Below are 16,105 nucleotides of genomic sequence, written 5' to 3' on the forward strand. Positions count from 1 at the left end.
TTACCTGTTCTGCACTTTGAATATTCTTAATATCTTTGGTGACGATAACAATCTGGCACTGGATTTGTGGAAATTTCTCAGTCTGACAATTAACTGTAGAAGGTGGGAGGTGGATCTTCCTCAATTAACTATTGCTAAAAAAATCAGTATGAGTATAAAAGGGGGAAATACACTCGTTTCATTAACTATAAAATATCAATATTTATCAGAGATTATTTACTCATGGGGTACTTTGAAAGCACTGTCTGTTCATTTGCACTGACATGCCCTGTAACATTTTCCAGATAATACTATTAGCAATCACTGGCTAAATATTTTTAAATAATGTTAAATAGACAGAGACCCTCATGACAGCTTCATTTTATTCAAGGGCCTTAACAGCCGACTTATTGAAAAGAACCAAATCCAAAGGTTGTTTTTTATGACCATGTTCTTGTTCTTAAAAAGCAACACAACACTAATTTATTCTGTAACATAGTCTTTTATCTGATTGAGCGGTTTAAGGATTTGAAGGAAGGCCACATGTGAGTCTATGGTTGTCTTTCAGTAGGTTCTGTGGAAGTTAGTAAACCTCCTGTTCCTTGGCACATGTGAACTCATACACACTGAAAGAGTTCTGTTTCTGATGGTGACATACCCATTTATCTATTCAAGACCACCAGTTTCTCAAAACATTGAATAAAAGACTTTGCATTACATTTGTAAAGTGTGCAGGAGGTCCAACAATCTGACTGGACGTCAGTGCATGTTGTAGGTCTGATACACATGGGACAAGTCCAAGATGTGGGAGGCAGTCTGCCTGAGGCTCTTCAACATCTACTTTCCTGAGTCAGAGTACAACTTGATTGTAAAATTACAGCCCCGCTTTTCTGGTGAAATATAGTGCATTCACTCAGAACTGGCAGTTGGGCTGTGTCCTGGCACATCAAACTGGTGAGAAATCTGAATATATTTGTCAGGGAACAGTAAACTGCAATCAAAGTTATAAGTAAAATCTTAAAACAACGTAGCTCCTTTTAGTGACATGATTCAGACTATGTGCTGCAGACAAGGTCTCTGTGGGTGAGGATTCAATGACTTTTTTCATTTGCAGCCTGGAGTGATTTTCCATTAAAAGCGCTGTTGCGAGTGGGGCCTGACTGATATCACTGCGCAAGAAGCAAACAACTCCACCTGTCTCTCCTGTGTTTCTTCCCACTCTTCTTCTTTCTCTCTTTCCGTGATGATGAGGAACTTCCACAGCTGTGAGATAAAACAACACATTTACAATATAATGATTACCTTTAACTAATGATTAGTGCAGGAAATATCAGACAGGACTTGCGAGCACCACAGCTTTACTTGGAAGACAGGGAGATGAACTGGCATTATTCAAACCTTTAGCGACTTCAGGGTGTTTTCGTGTAGGACACAAATTTAATTGGTGTTTTCTTCAGGACATGACCAAATTAGGTGCCGGTTAGAGATTCCCATTCCCTGGAATTCTAGTAGTGGAACTTACAAAAGAATCTAACTTTGAAAATTAGAGCTGGCCAGGGCGATCTCAAAATTAGAGAAAATGTGGAAGTCTTTGCCTCAAATACTGATAAAACTGAGTCAATTTAAATTTGCAAGCCTGAGATTTACGGGTTTTTATTCGGCAAGAGTATTAAGAATTACAGAGCCAAAGAATGTAAATTGAGCTCAGGTAAGAACAAGCAATCAATGATTCAATGGCAGAACAGGTTTGATTGGCTGAATGGTCCATTCCTGTGTCCGTGTTCTTAAAGAACTGAAAGCAACAAACATAAGAGAGAGTTTGGGCTGAATTTGCCCATGGACCTCAGGATGGCAATGGGGGTCCTGGGATGAAATGGAGGTCCTGATACCACACTTGCTGTCTGGGATATTTCTGGGGCTAGCCTTGTAATTGGTTGCCTCTGAGCTTGCATGACATTAAAGGATTGAATGGTCTTTACCAGTTCTGCACTTTAAACATTCTTAATATCTTTGGTGACAATAGCAATCTGGCACTGGGTTTGTGGAAATTTCCCAGTCTGACAATTGACTGTAGAAACTGGGAGGTGGATTTTCCTCAATTAACAATTGCTAAAAAAAAAATCAGTATGAGTATAAAAGGGGGAAATACACTCATTTCATGAACTAGCTAAGGGAATATAACTATATCAATACAGTATTTATCAGAGATTGCACTGTCTGTTCATTTGCACTGACATGGCCTGTAACATTTTGATTGTACCAATTAAAGATAGTGGATAGCCTCCCATTGCTTCTGCACTAATCAGAAGTCCAGCAGCTCCACTGTGAGAGTTGGCGCTGCCGAGGTAGATGGTAGATGGTAGATCAAGGGGGTATCCCAACATGGAGGTGCTCCAAAAGAGATAAGTTTTCAAAAAAAAAAAGTTCAAGGGGCTGAACAGACAAGTCACTAGGAGTTGGACGGGAAAACCCTCTGGATAGTTTGAGAAAGGGTGGCCTTCCCTGCCAATGGCCGCATTTCTGCACCATCAAACCCTCCTGAGGCCCTCAGACTATCATTAAGAGGTTGCCTCCATCTAAAATCCCTTCAATGAGGATGTAATGATGATAATTGGCTGCCCACTTCCATGCAATGAGCAAGTGATCCTGATCAGAGCCCACTGCTAGCAAAGCTTCAAGGGGTCAGGGAGCCATCGTGATGTGGCTCTCTACTTTTCACGTGTCCAACCCTTAGTGTCAATTCCTCCCATCAATCTCTCCAATTCTATTTGCTGCAGCCTGTGATTGAATAGCCACTCACAATGCCGATCCAAATGTGGGATTATGAGAGTAGAACAAGAACACATTTGCTGTATTTCACCAGATTGTCACAGTCACACACAATGCCAAGCTTTGCCCTACTACCCTGGATGCTGCTCTATTAAAGCAGGCAAACAAACAGAATTTATTTGGTAAAGAAGGGATCATTGTATTGTGAGGTGGAGAAGGGGTGGGTGGAACTTGAACAATGGTAAATGGAGGACAGATAGAAGTGATGTCTTTATTTGTGAACTGAAAAATAAATATTTTCATTTTTGGAATGTTGTGCAAAGGGAGTCCACCACCTTACTGTAAAAGAAATCTTTTATTAGCCTTACAATCAATAAGCATTAGTAGAAGGGAGAATGTCCTTTACTCGAATACAGAACTTCTGAAGAAATTATGTCATTTAAAGAAAGCACAGATAAACTGCAACAATTGTTCATTCCTTCTGTGTGAAGTTTGCACATTCTCCCTGTGTCTGTGTGGGTTTCCTCCGGGTGCTCCAGTTTCCTCCCACAGTCCAAAGATGTGCAGATTAGATGGATTGGCCATGTTAAATTGATCATAGTATCCAGGGATGTGCAGGCTAAGTAGATTAGTCATGGAAAATGCAGGGTTACAGGGATAAGGTAGAGGGGTGGATCTGGGGGGAGGTTGATGCAAACTCGATGGGTAGAATGGCCTGCTTCCATACTATAGGAATCCCCTGATTCTGCCTGGCACAAAAATAAAGTAGTGGCTCGATCATGACTAACAAGGGAAATTAGGGATGGTATTCAGACAAAGGAAGGGGCATACAAATTGGCCAAGAAAAGTAGCAGAGCTGAGGATTGGGAGCAGTTTAGATTTTAGCATAGAGAAACAAAGGGATTGATTAAGCGAGGGAAAATAGCGTATGAGTGTAAGCTTGTGGGGAAACTGATTGTAAAGGTGTCTGTAGTCTGTGAAGAGGAAAGGATTAATGAAGACAAATGTAGATCCATAACAGCTTGAAATGGGTCATGATAACGGGAAACAAGGAAATGACAGACCTTTACATTAAAGGTATTCAATTGGATCGGTCTTCACAGAGGAGAACATCAATTGTATCCCAAAAATTGTTGGGGAACACGGTTTAGTGAGAGGGAGAAATGGAAGTAAATTAGTATTAGTAGGGAAATGGTGTTGGGGAAAATCTTGGGATTAAAGGGCAATAAATCCGCAGAGCCTGATAACCTACATCCCAGAGTATTTCTGGAAGTGTTCCTAGCAATTTTGGATGCATGGGCGGTCATCGTTCAAGATTCTCTAGATTTTGGAACAGCTCCTATAGACTGGAGGGTAGCTAAAGTAACACCACTATTTTAAGAAAGAGGCAGAGAGAAAACAAGGAATCGTATACCAGCTAGCCTGACATCTGTGGTGGGGAATATATTAGAGTTGTGAGTGTGGTGCTGGAAAATCACAGCAGGGTCAGGCAGCATCCGAGGAGCAGGAGAATCGATGTTTTGGGCAAAAGCCCTTCATCAGGAAGTTTAAAACTTGAAAGCCTTTTGCAGTATCTGTTAGCTATAATCATATTGGCCCTAAAACCCATCCAAACCCAGACTTTTTGGAACCTGTGTTTTTACGACATCCTGAATAAAAAAACCAAGGACAGCATAACCTTGTTAAAGGAGCATCATCATCACAAACTGTGATCCCTTCCTGTGGGTAAGTATGAGGTTATTCACTTTGATAGTGAAAGCAGTGAGGCAGTTTATTATCTGAATGGCAACAGATTGGGGGAGGTGCAGTGAAAAATGGGTGTCCTTGTCCTTGAGAAATGAATGTTGCTGAAAGTTAGCATGCAGGTAAAACAAGAAGCCAAATGGCTTTCATAGCAAGAGGATTTGAATACAGGAGCAGGGATGTCTTGCGACAATTGTACAGGGCCACATCTGGAGTCCTCTGTGTGCAATTTTGGTTTCCTTAACTGAAGAAGGATGTTTTAACTATGGACAACCGACTCTTGGGACGGCAAGACTGACAAATGAACAAAGACTGGATCGGTTTGGATTATATTCACAGGAATTTAGAAGAACAAGAATTAGAAGCCTATAACATTGTAACAGGACTAGACAAGGCAAAGGATATTCCCGAGAACTGCGGAATCCAGAACCCGGGATCACAGTTTGTGATGATGCTGCTCTTTTAACAAGGTTATGTTATCCTTGTTTGTTTTCATTCAGGAGGCCATAAAAACATAGGTTCCGAAAAGTCTGGGCTTTTTAGGGCCAATTTCATTATAGCTAACAGATACTGCAAAAGGCTTTCAAGTTAAAAAAGAAACACTTGTACAATGAAGGGGAGTGGCCAGTTCTCCCAGCTCAGTTTTCTTCTGGTTTGGTATGGTTTTTGGCAGTCTGGCTATTCACTGAAAGCAATTAAGCAGTTATGAAGCTGCAGGACCCAAAGAAGCAGGTCCATGCTGATCTCTCCCTCTCTGACTTCTCCCCTGTTGGAACCTTGTGTTTGATTTTACCTTTTGTGCCAAGGAGTGTTTATGGGGATTGTTGCAAGTATTTGGAACAGCTTCATTAGGTTTGGATAATCTTTTGGGTTTTCGGAGAGGGTAAGTCATTCAGTATTCTGTTGTTTGTGTTTTATTCAGTAATCTTGTAATTAAATTCTGTTTTGTATAAAGCTAAGTGGGTTGACCAGCTGCATCCCTCCTGGAATATCCGCATTACACCTGCTTAAAACAACGAGCAAAGTTAGGGTCTGGGCTACTTTCTTGAAATATTTTCAGTGAATCTGGCCTGGTCCACAACAAGTTTAAGGTGACGGGACATTTAGGATTGAAATAAGGAGAAATTTCTTCAGTGAGAGTGGTGAGCCTGAGGAATTCTCTGCTACAGAAAGTGGATGAGGCCAAAACATTAAATGCCTTCAAGACGCAGACAAATATAGGTGTCTGGGAAAAAGAATGAAAAGGTCTGGAATAAAAGTGTGAACAAGGTCTTGAGTTCGGTGATCAGCCATGATTATATTAATTAGCAGGGTAGGCTCAAGGGGCTGAATGGCCTACTCCTGCTCCTATTTTCTATGCTTCTTAGTGCTAAAGAGGTTCACTGTCATGTGTTGTAAACCGTACTCTGTGGGGTAACTCTTATCTAGCGACCAGTGCGCCAACTATCTGTGGTAAGACAAGTAGTGAACCCATGAATTAGTGGGCTGTGCCATCAGCATGGGGGCCCACTGCTGGCTCACTCCAGTCAGGTAGCAGGGGAAGTCTTGGAGTGGTCTAATTCAAGCCTTTATCTGCCTAATTAAGAGTCTCATCAAAGCACTACTCGGGTTTATCAGGCAGCAGGGAAAGCACAAACTGAATGTGTGGCCTGGCATGTTTGAGCTTCCAGGCTGCTAACCAGAGAAAGGTGGTGGGCAATAGAGGCAGGAGCCGCAGTTCGTGCTGCGGTGAAGAGCTGCCAGTCTTCAATTGCTGGGAGCTCAATGAAGCAGGGCTTCCTCCTGGAAATGGATGGTGTCCAGCTGTTGTCCAAAAAATTAAGGGAGACAAGCAGGAGGCTGGAAGAACACAGCAAGCCAGGCAGCACCAGGAGGTGGAGAAGTCAATGTTTCAGGCGTAACTCTTCTTCAGGACTAGGGCTGGGTGTAAGGGGAGCTGCAGATAAAGGGGGAGGAGGAGAGGGTAGCAGTTGTGGAGATGGGGATAGGTAAACGGTGGGCGGCACGGTGGCACAGTGGTTAGCACTGCTGCCTCACAGCGCCAGAGACCCGGGTTCAATTCCCGCCTCAGGCGACTGACTGTGTGGAGTTTGCACGTTCTCCCCGTGTCTGTGTAGGTTTCCTCAGGGTGCTCCGGTTTCCTCCCACAGTCCAAAGATGTGCAGGTCAGGTGAATTGGCTATGCTAAATTGCCCGTAGTGTTAGGTAAGGGGTACATGTAGGGAGATGGGTGGGTTGCGCTTCGGCGGGGTGGTATGGACTTGTTGGGCTGAAGGGCCTGTTTCCACACTGTAAGTAATCTAATCTAATCTAAACACAGGGAGAGGGTACAACCTGGTTGGTCAATGGGAGGAATGAATCTGGTTGGTGGCTGGAAGGAAGGGTCGATCAGAGTAATGTGAGGAAGGGGGAGGGACTGAAAAGGGGGTCGGGGGATGGGGAGGGAGGTTATTTGAAATTGGAGAACTCAAAAGTTGAGTCCTTTGCGCTATAGGCTGCCCAGGCGGAAGATGAGGTGTTGTTCCTCCGAATTGCGGTCTGATTCGCTATGGGAATGGAGGAAACCGTGAATAGCTGTGTCGGAGAGGGAGTGGGAAGGGGATGTAAATGGGCAGTGACAGGGAGGTCAGGCTGGTCCCTGTGGACCTGGCTGAGACACTCGGCAAAACGTGCCCTTATTTTACATTTAGTCTTCCCAATGTAGAGACTACTTTGGGAGCACTGGATACAGTAAACTAGATTGGATGAGAGGTAGGTGAACCTCTGTCTCATCTGGAAGGACTGTTTGGGGCCCTGGGTGGAGGTGAGAGGGGTGGTGTGTCGGCAGGTTTTGCAAATTTTACGGTTGCAGGGGAAGGTACCTGGGGGTGTCGATGCGGAGAGTGGCGCAAACCAAGGATTGGCGAAAGGAGCGATTCCCGTGGAAGGCAGAGAGGAGTGGGGAGGGGAAGATGTTCTTGGTGGTGGTGTCAAATTGGAATTGGTGGAAGAGTTCAAGGATGATGCATTGGATGTGGAGACTGGTGGGGTGGTAGCTGAGGATATGGGGGAACCCTGTCTTTATTGCGTTTAGTAGGGGGTTGTTACAGCAGTGGAGCAGAGAATGGAGGTGGTGCAGTAGAGGGCTGGCTGAACGACAGGGTGGGGGAAGCATGTTGCTCAAAATAGGTGGACATCTGGGATGCTTGGGAGTGAAATGTCTCCTCTTCTGAGCAGATGTAGTGGAGGCGGAGGAATTGGGAAAACAGGATGAAGTTCTTACAGGATACTGGGTGGGAAGAGGTATAGTGTAGGGAGTCTGTGGGTTTATAGTAAACGTCTGTCCTGAAACTGTTGCCAGAGATGGAAACGGAGAGGTCAAGAAAGGGGAGGGAGCTATCGGAGATGGACCAAGTGAATATGAGGGCAGGGTAGAAGTTGTGGATGAAGTAGATGAACTGATCCAGCTCAGCCTGGGTGTAGGATGCTGCCCTGATGCAGTCATTGATGTAATGGTGGAACAGTTGGTGCATGGTGCCCATATAGGTACTGAAAAGGGACTGTTCAATGTAGCTGACAAAGAGGCAGGGATTTTGGAGGTTTGCTCGCTGAGCTGCAAGGTTCATTTCCAGACGTTTCGTTACCCTACTAGGTAACATCTTCAGTGAGCCTCAGGTGAAGCGATGCTGAATATTCCTGCTTTCTATTTATATGTTTGTGTTTCTTTGGGTTGGTGATGTCATTTCCTGTGGTGATATTATTTCCTGTGGTGAAGTCACTTCCTGTTCCTTTTCTCAGGGAGTGGTAGATGGTGTCCAACTCAATATGTTTGTTGATAGAGTTCTGGTTGGAATACCATACTTCAAGTAATTCTCGTGCGTGTCTTTGTTTGGCTTGTCCTAGGATGGATGTGCTGTCCCAGTCGAAGTGGTGTCCTTCCTCATCCATATGTGTGAATACTAGTGAGAGAGGGTCATGTTTTTTTGTGGTTAGCCCCTTAGTCCTGAAGAAGGGTTACATTTGAAAAGTTGACTTCTCCACCTTCTGATGCTGCCTGGCTTGTTGTGTTCTTCCAGCCTCCTGCTTGTCTACCTTGGATTCCAGCATCTACAGTTTTTTTGCCTGGTCCAGTGAAGCCAGCTCACTCCAACAATTTACACTGGGTGCAGTGACACATCATAAGTTTATAATCCAGTTGATGATCTTTAAAACCCCCACATGGCTGAGAACTAGCAAGTCAATAGACAGTACATTGGAATTGTCCTTAGTTTTTTTGAGTTTTACAACTGGCCTCTCTCTTGCACCTTAGAATCACTGAATGGGATTGTGACTCCTCTGATCGACCAGATTATCAATAAGCTGAACAACTGAGCCACATTGAGGTGTTAGATCCTATCGAATTGTAGAATCTTTACAGTGCAGTTAGAGGCCATTTGAGCCATTGAGTCTGCACTGACCCCATGAACAGCAATCCACTCTACCCCTATAACTCCACATTCTCCATCGCTAATCTACCTACCCTGCACATCCCTGGACACTGGGGAAAGTCAGCATGGCCAATCCACATAACCTGCATATCTTTGGTTGTTGGAAGAACCTGCAGGCCCTGGAAGAAAGCCATGCAGACATTGGGGGAACATGCAAACTCCACACAGACAGTCATCCAAGTGTGAAATTGAACCCGGGTCCCTGGTGATGAGAGGTAGCAGTGCTAATCACTGTGCCACCCATCTCTATAACTTATCATTGTCAGGCTGGTATACTTGTCCTTAGGAGTTCTGTGTTAGAGATGAGGAAAATGAAAATGCCACTTCTGGTCGCAATTAAAGTCACTGCTAAAATTGTGTACACTTGGGTGTGGCATGAGGAGTTCAGGAGTTCAGCTGTGATTTCTCACCTTGCTCAAATATCCTCTGATACAAACAGTAAAGACTTACATGAAGGGGTCTTGTAGTGCAGTGGTAGTTTCCCTACCTCTGAGTCAGGAGACCCAAGTTCAAGTCCCATCTGCTCCAAAGGTGTGTAATAAAATCCTTGAGCAGGCTGATATAGTAAATATCACAATCTACGTGAAGAATGGCTACGGAAAACCAGAAAGCTAAAGGGCTAAACCAGCACACGATAAATGCTTTTTATAAAGTGGGGATGCGAAAATTGGCAAAAGACTAAAACATACTATAGACTATACTTTCTGATAGATAATTTTGAACAATTTCTTGAAACTACACAATGGCAACATTTATTGCTGAGGACATAACTACAATGGTTATATTTCCATACAATTTAACATGATTCATACCATGCTGTGGGATGACATCAATGATTGAGACTGCCATCATTGCATTTCTTGCACGGAATGGGAAATGTTTCCTCTGCTTCAGGTGGTGATTGGCATGATTATGGGAATTAAAATTAGGAAAGATGACAATGCAACCCAATCAATAATTGAAAAGGCTGAGAGTGTGACCACAGATTAAAGAGAAAACTTCATGGGTAGAAACATCAGGAGTGTAACTTAATGTTCCATATGATTATTAATAATGACATTTAATTTAGAAAATATAGGTTTAGGCCATTGTTTTATTTATTTGATTAAAGACCTCTATCTATGCTGTTGCATGCAGAATACCCTGGACTTATTCAGCGATCATAGTTAAAACTTAGTTTTTAAAATATAACAGATCCTGGTTAGTTTGATTGATACAATATTGCATATTGAATCCATGTTGTCAAGTCCAACATTAGACAATGTTCTCTCTTGTTGTTGCTGAATATAGGAAAAAGGTTGTTGTGAATGCCCAATGGGTAAAAAAGGACCAGCTGTGATAACACAACACATTCAAAAACCCCAAACACATACATTCAGATTCAGTGCACTCTCTGCATTCCTTTGTGATAACCAATTTTAATTGAAAATTCTTTAATGGTGTGAGCACATTTTGAAGAAACAATATCCCTTTTAATTGATCGACTTAGGCTGTTAGGATCTAAAAAACATGAATCACAGGATTTTTCAGTTGTGATAAATAAGCCAGCTTGAAGGCTGTTGTATTCTGTTCTTTTCTTTGTGGCATACTATACTGTTGCTTTGGAAAAAGATCCTTCGCCATATTAAAACTGAGATTCAAGCTTAACATAAGCTAACAGGATCTGCATGAGCCTTTTTAGACCCCTAGGGAGAAAGGACACATTCCTTTTCAGTCCTCACTCTGTACCATGAGGAATGCATAGAGTTGTTTCTTCTCACACTACTGCCAACTCCTTATCTGAGCGGCCCACCAACCAGAGACACATAAACTTCATTCCATATGAATCCAAATGGAAAGGGGCCAGTATTGGAATTACTATGGATCATTATATATAAATCCAACATGACTCCTGTGATGCCATTTGAGTCCATCATAACTTGATTCCTTACTCATTACATAGTACAAGGTGTTTATGGGCAAAGCAAATTCTTAAGCTTTTTAATAGCAAAGGCATACTTTGTACACCCCCACAGCTTAGTTTTTCAGATGGTTGCTGCATTTTAATGTTTAATGAATATTATTTTTCAAGATTACCCTATCATAGAATCAAAGAATACCTACAGTGTCGAAACAGGCCATTTGGCCCAACAACTCCATACCGACCCTCAAAAGAGTATCTCACCCAGACCCATTCCCCTACATTTTCCCTGACTAATGCACCTAGCCTATACATCCTTGAACATTATGGGCAATTTAGCATGGCCAATTCACCTCACCTGCACATCTGTGGATTGAGGGAGGAAACTGGAGCACCCGATGGAAAGCCATGCAGACACGGGGAGAATGTGCAAACTCCACACAGACAGTCACCTGATGGTAGAATCAAACCTGGGTCCCTGGCACTGTGAGGCAGCAGTGTTAATTACTGAGCCACCATGCCACCCTGTTGTTCTGTTAAAACATGAAAATAGATCTTGGTCCAGAATAAATATCAGTCCACAATAAAGGGATTTAATGATTTGCCTATTCAGATCTTTAAATGGGACAATGTTTCCACAAATACACTTGCAACATATGACTTCCTTGCTTTGACCTTACCTTCTGTCTGATCCAGGTTTCTTCTTTTTGCTTGCAATTAACAATGTCAGAATGCAGTGAAACAGATGAGCAACATTGATTAGAAATGGAGAACTAAGCTTCATTTCCTAAACCACCTAAACATGAGAAAGTATCAAAGTACTAAAACATGAAACTTGCTGCTTCATTTTCCAACTGCATGCAACTTCCGTTCATATGCAGCAAGTGGCCTCACTAATACGTGTGGAAGCATCGTTATCTGACACATTCACACACGGGCAAATGTGCTTCAGTAGCTGCACTGCTACATTTTAAGGAGGTGCTGTCGGCAGGTCTGCATTCTGTCAAAGATTTCAGGAGCTTGCCAAACCTTTGAGACTTGAATTGGGAAACGTATTTGGCACTGGGCTAAATTCTAAGTTTCAACATCTAGGAAGTCCGGTGCATGCACTATCATTTACTTTACTGAATTCATTGAAACAAATGCAAGAGCATTTCCCAGCCTAGATCAAGTCAATCAGCATGTTCTAACAATTTTTACTGCAAAGAGCTACAGATTTTATGTTATTTAGTTAATTTTAAAATGATCTGTCAGCACTGAATTGGATGAACAGCAGAATGACTTTTTTTTAACCTTTTCTCTATTTCCTGCCCCAATCCATAGGACAAATGACATTGCCAAAAAAATATATAATTAAAAATCACTTGGATTTTTTTATGCCCTGCTGTTCGCTGCAGAAACTTGGCAGTAGATTGACTATTCTTAATCTGCTGAACGTTACAAAACAATTGGAAAAGTGTCTGTGCTTACATCTGAAGCTTCATGCAGCTCCTGAAAATCTGCAGTGTTACCAGGAATGCAAGACTGCAGTTGAATATGAACAGGAATAGAGGTTCCTCAGAAATTTATCCAAGATCTTTTTCTGAATGGAATCTCAAAGTTGTTGCTTCAAAATGCAGGATATTTATTAATCAGTGAAAATGCCGAAGAGAGATGGGGCTGAGTTTGAATAAGATTGACTCAATAGTTACAATGAAGGCAGACTAGCTGGGACATGGAAATTATCAGTGGAAATCATTCCAATCAAATGTGGTCCAAAGTTATTCTGAATATTTTGCAGACTCATTTGAACAACATAAATAAGAGGCTTCTATTGTCATTCCTAATAATCTTCTGAAACATTCTACGTAACACTAGAATGAGGAGTAAACCACTCAATCCCCCAATATTTGTTTCAAAATTCAATGACACCATAGTTGATCTGCCCCACAACTCCAATTTCCCAATTTTGGTCCATTTACCTCAAAAGCTTCACTGTACAAAATTCTACTGATCTTGGTGTTGAAAACTGCAAGAATTCCTGCTTCATTCTTTTTATGTAGACAGTGGATGTCACATTATGTTGAGGTGATTCAGTAGCCCATAACTGCCAGATATGGACATCCATTTATCAATACATATTTGATCTCATTAATCTCTTCCCAGCTTATCTATCTATTCAAAGTGCTAATGTACCTGACTTTTGTGACTTGGGACATTTTATTACATCAAAGACTTTCTATAAATGTTCTGAATGTTCATGTCTCTATTTAGAGTAAGGTTGATTGAAGTTAATTCCATTTCAAAAGGATTAGCTTTAAAATGCATCCAGACCTGTCACAAATTACATGCAGTAATCTCAGACTTTAATATCTTTCTACACTGAACCATTTAAATTGATATTACATGGTGAATCAAGTGTCATAGACTTGATTATGAAGACTATCAAGAGTCCTTTCAAAGAGCCATACAGCACGGAAACAGACCCTTCAGTCCAACCAGTCCATGCCAAACATAATCCCAAAATAAACCATACCACCTGCCTGCTCCTGGCCCATATCCCTCCAACCTTTCCTTTTCATGTACTCATTCAAAAGTCTTTTAAACATTGTAATTGTGCCCAAATCCACCACTTCCTGAGGAAGTTCATTCCACAGGCGAACTACCCTCTGTGTAAAAAATAATGCCCCCATGCCTTTTTAAAATCTCTTTCCTTTCACCTCAAAAAGTGCTCCATAGTTTTGAAATCTCCCAACCTAGAGAAAAGATACTTAACATTAATCCTATCTATATCCCTCATGATTTTATAAATTTCTACAAGATCACCTCTCAACCTCTTATGCTCCAGTGAATAAAGGCCCAGCCTTTCTATATAACTCAAACCTTCCATACCCAGCAACATCGTGGTACATGTCTTCTGAACTCTCTCCAGCTTAATAATATCCTCCCTATAACTGGGTGACCAGACTGGACACAGTATTCCAGAAGAGGCCTCACCAATGCCCTGTACAACCTCACAGACATTGATTGTTAAATGAAGGGTAATGTTATGCAGAGCAAAATGGTGATAGTGAAGGATAAAAAGCAAAGTATGGGAGTCTTTTTCGGCTAGAATATGTAGGTGAGCGATGTTTTCCAAGGGATCTGCGTAAGGGCATCTTCTATTACAATAAATAAAATTAATCTAGTTCTAGTAACTGAACTAATAATGTTACCACTTTTCAACACACCTGCAGGTCAAAATTGTGGCAAGGATTGTGAAAAACTGCAACAGGCATCAAAGTGCCCTCCTAAAGATAGATGCCAGTATGTGGTAGGTACCTAGATTTCTGAAAGCTTTTCTTCAAGAGTTTGCACTTAATAAGAACACAGGATGTATTTTGATGAATGATTTGATTATGAGTGGTGAGTACTGCTCACAGTGTTTAAAAACATTAATCAAAGACATTTTAATTTGAAAAATTATTGTTATTTAAACCTGGGGACCCTTCATTGCTTCTCAGATGCATTTAATGAATAGAATAGTAATTTAATATCACTTATATTTTTACAAAGAAATACAGTGAAAATGGGTGAGATAAACTAAGTACTTACTTTGAATCTCAACTAGCTTTCAGCTTAAGTCTCTTTAGAAGTCAATATGCCCTCCATTCATTTCTATGGCAGCATGTTGCCACTAAACGTATCCAATTCCTCTGGATAATCTTAATTAATTAAAATGGAAGATGACCTCTACTACACAGAATCAGAAGGGATAATTTTTCAAAATTCAATCATGCAATGTGGACATCGCTGGTTGGGCCAGTACTTATTGCCCTTGAGAAGGTGGTGGGGAGCTTTTTTCCTGAACGTCTGCAGTCTGTATGCTATAGGTGGACCTCCAAAGCTGTCATGCAGACAGTAATGTGAAATAGGCAACTCTATACAATCAGAAACTATCAACTAATGAACTTTGAAACATAGAAAAGCTAATTTGTAAAGATAATCAATGCAGATTGACAGAAGTTGCATTATGAATTGCTGTGAAATATCAAAAACAATTTAATAGATGATTAAACGAGCCTTAGATTAGTCATTTCTTGCTTACGTGTTAAAAATTGGTTGATGATATAATTGTCTGACAATTGTTCGTATTGGATATATCTTCCTGCCTTAATATGATTTCCACTGTAAATAAATTTGACTAAGTAGTTGCAGTTAAATATATAATGTAAACCCACAGACACCCAGATAATATGGCAGATTCAACAGATTCCTACTGAGGCGTAGTGGGTTAAATTATTGGGACAGTTTGTATAAATTTGTGTTTTGCTAAACATAATCAGTTGAAGTGAAAATATGATTAAAAATATTAAATATGATTCATGTGTGCACTCCCAGACGCATACTTTTCCTTGTCTATACTGTAAATGCTGCACCCCTTGTTGTGTATGGGGACAACTATTTTGTAATTCTTTTTTACTATGGTCATATTTGGTTCCTAAATGTATAAACAATATGAAGGAAAATCTATTTGAAGCATCAAAGATGCTTGTCTCTCTTTTCTTCAGATGCTATGGTTTTTGTAATACATGAAGCCAAATCTTCAAACCATGGCTTAAGGGTTATGCATGAAGGGGTCCTAGCTACAGATGAACCAAATTGAAGCTTTTGGGATTTCTATCACTTGGCTGACGTTTAATGGAGAATTACATTGAATTGGATTTGCAACCAAAGTGGTCACTGAAAAGCTCAAACTGCATTTAAACTTAGCAGATCTCGAAGAGGTGACCCTGCTGGTTTTTTTTTGAAGGGGGTTGGGAGAAGACATTAAGTTCAATTAATTTATTAATGTCTTTCATCATAAATGAAAAAACGTTATCCTCTCCATTTGCCTGCATGATTAAATCATTCTCATTTCAGCAGGCAGCTCTACTTATAGTTTGTGTGAAATCTTGAATGTGTGGAAAAAAAGTGTCAACATGGTAAACTAGAACATTCGGTGTCTGATTACGCCTTACCGACCATCTGCTGTTTATTTCACTATTCACTTCTTTAAAGTCTCACATGCAAAACGAATTATGGAAACCAAGTGTTAACTAATTGGCCATTGAACATTCAAAGCTATTGGCAACCAAAGAAGTAAGACTCCATAGATGGGTAGTCTGGATATGTCCCATATAATTAAAGATTTTAAAAAATCATGTGGTCGCCTCTCTGGGGCCCTGTGCATCTTCAATTTCATTTCGGAAACTAGTAGGCACAATCTGACCTCGTGAGATCCTCTATG

At 41.1% G+C, this 16,105-nt stretch overlaps 1 protein-coding gene across 8 annotated transcripts in view; it reads right to left on the reverse strand.

Moving 5' to 3' along the window:
* srrm3 (serine/arginine repetitive matrix 3) overlaps positions 1-16,105 on the reverse strand; it is a 772,181-nt gene that overhangs the window by 72,016 nt on the left and 684,060 nt on the right. For 7 of the 8 annotated variants that reach the window (XM_043718790.1, XM_043718787.1, XM_043718788.1 and 4 more), the window contains 2 exons: positions 11,538-11,567; positions 1,174-1,242 (listed from right to left, as the gene is read on the reverse strand). In XM_043718790.1, coding sequence (XP_043574725.1) covers positions 1,174-1,242; positions 11,538-11,567 — 99 coding nt within the window. The remainder of the gene's footprint in view (positions 1-1,173; positions 1,243-11,537; positions 11,568-16,105) is intronic. The other variant, XM_043718791.1, reaches the window with a different exon arrangement.

Source organism: Chiloscyllium plagiosum, chromosome 28, assembly GCF_004010195.1.
Source record: "Chiloscyllium plagiosum isolate BGI_BamShark_2017 chromosome 28, ASM401019v2, whole genome shotgun sequence".
Taxonomy (NCBI): domain Eukaryota; kingdom Metazoa; phylum Chordata; class Chondrichthyes; order Orectolobiformes; family Hemiscylliidae; genus Chiloscyllium; species Chiloscyllium plagiosum.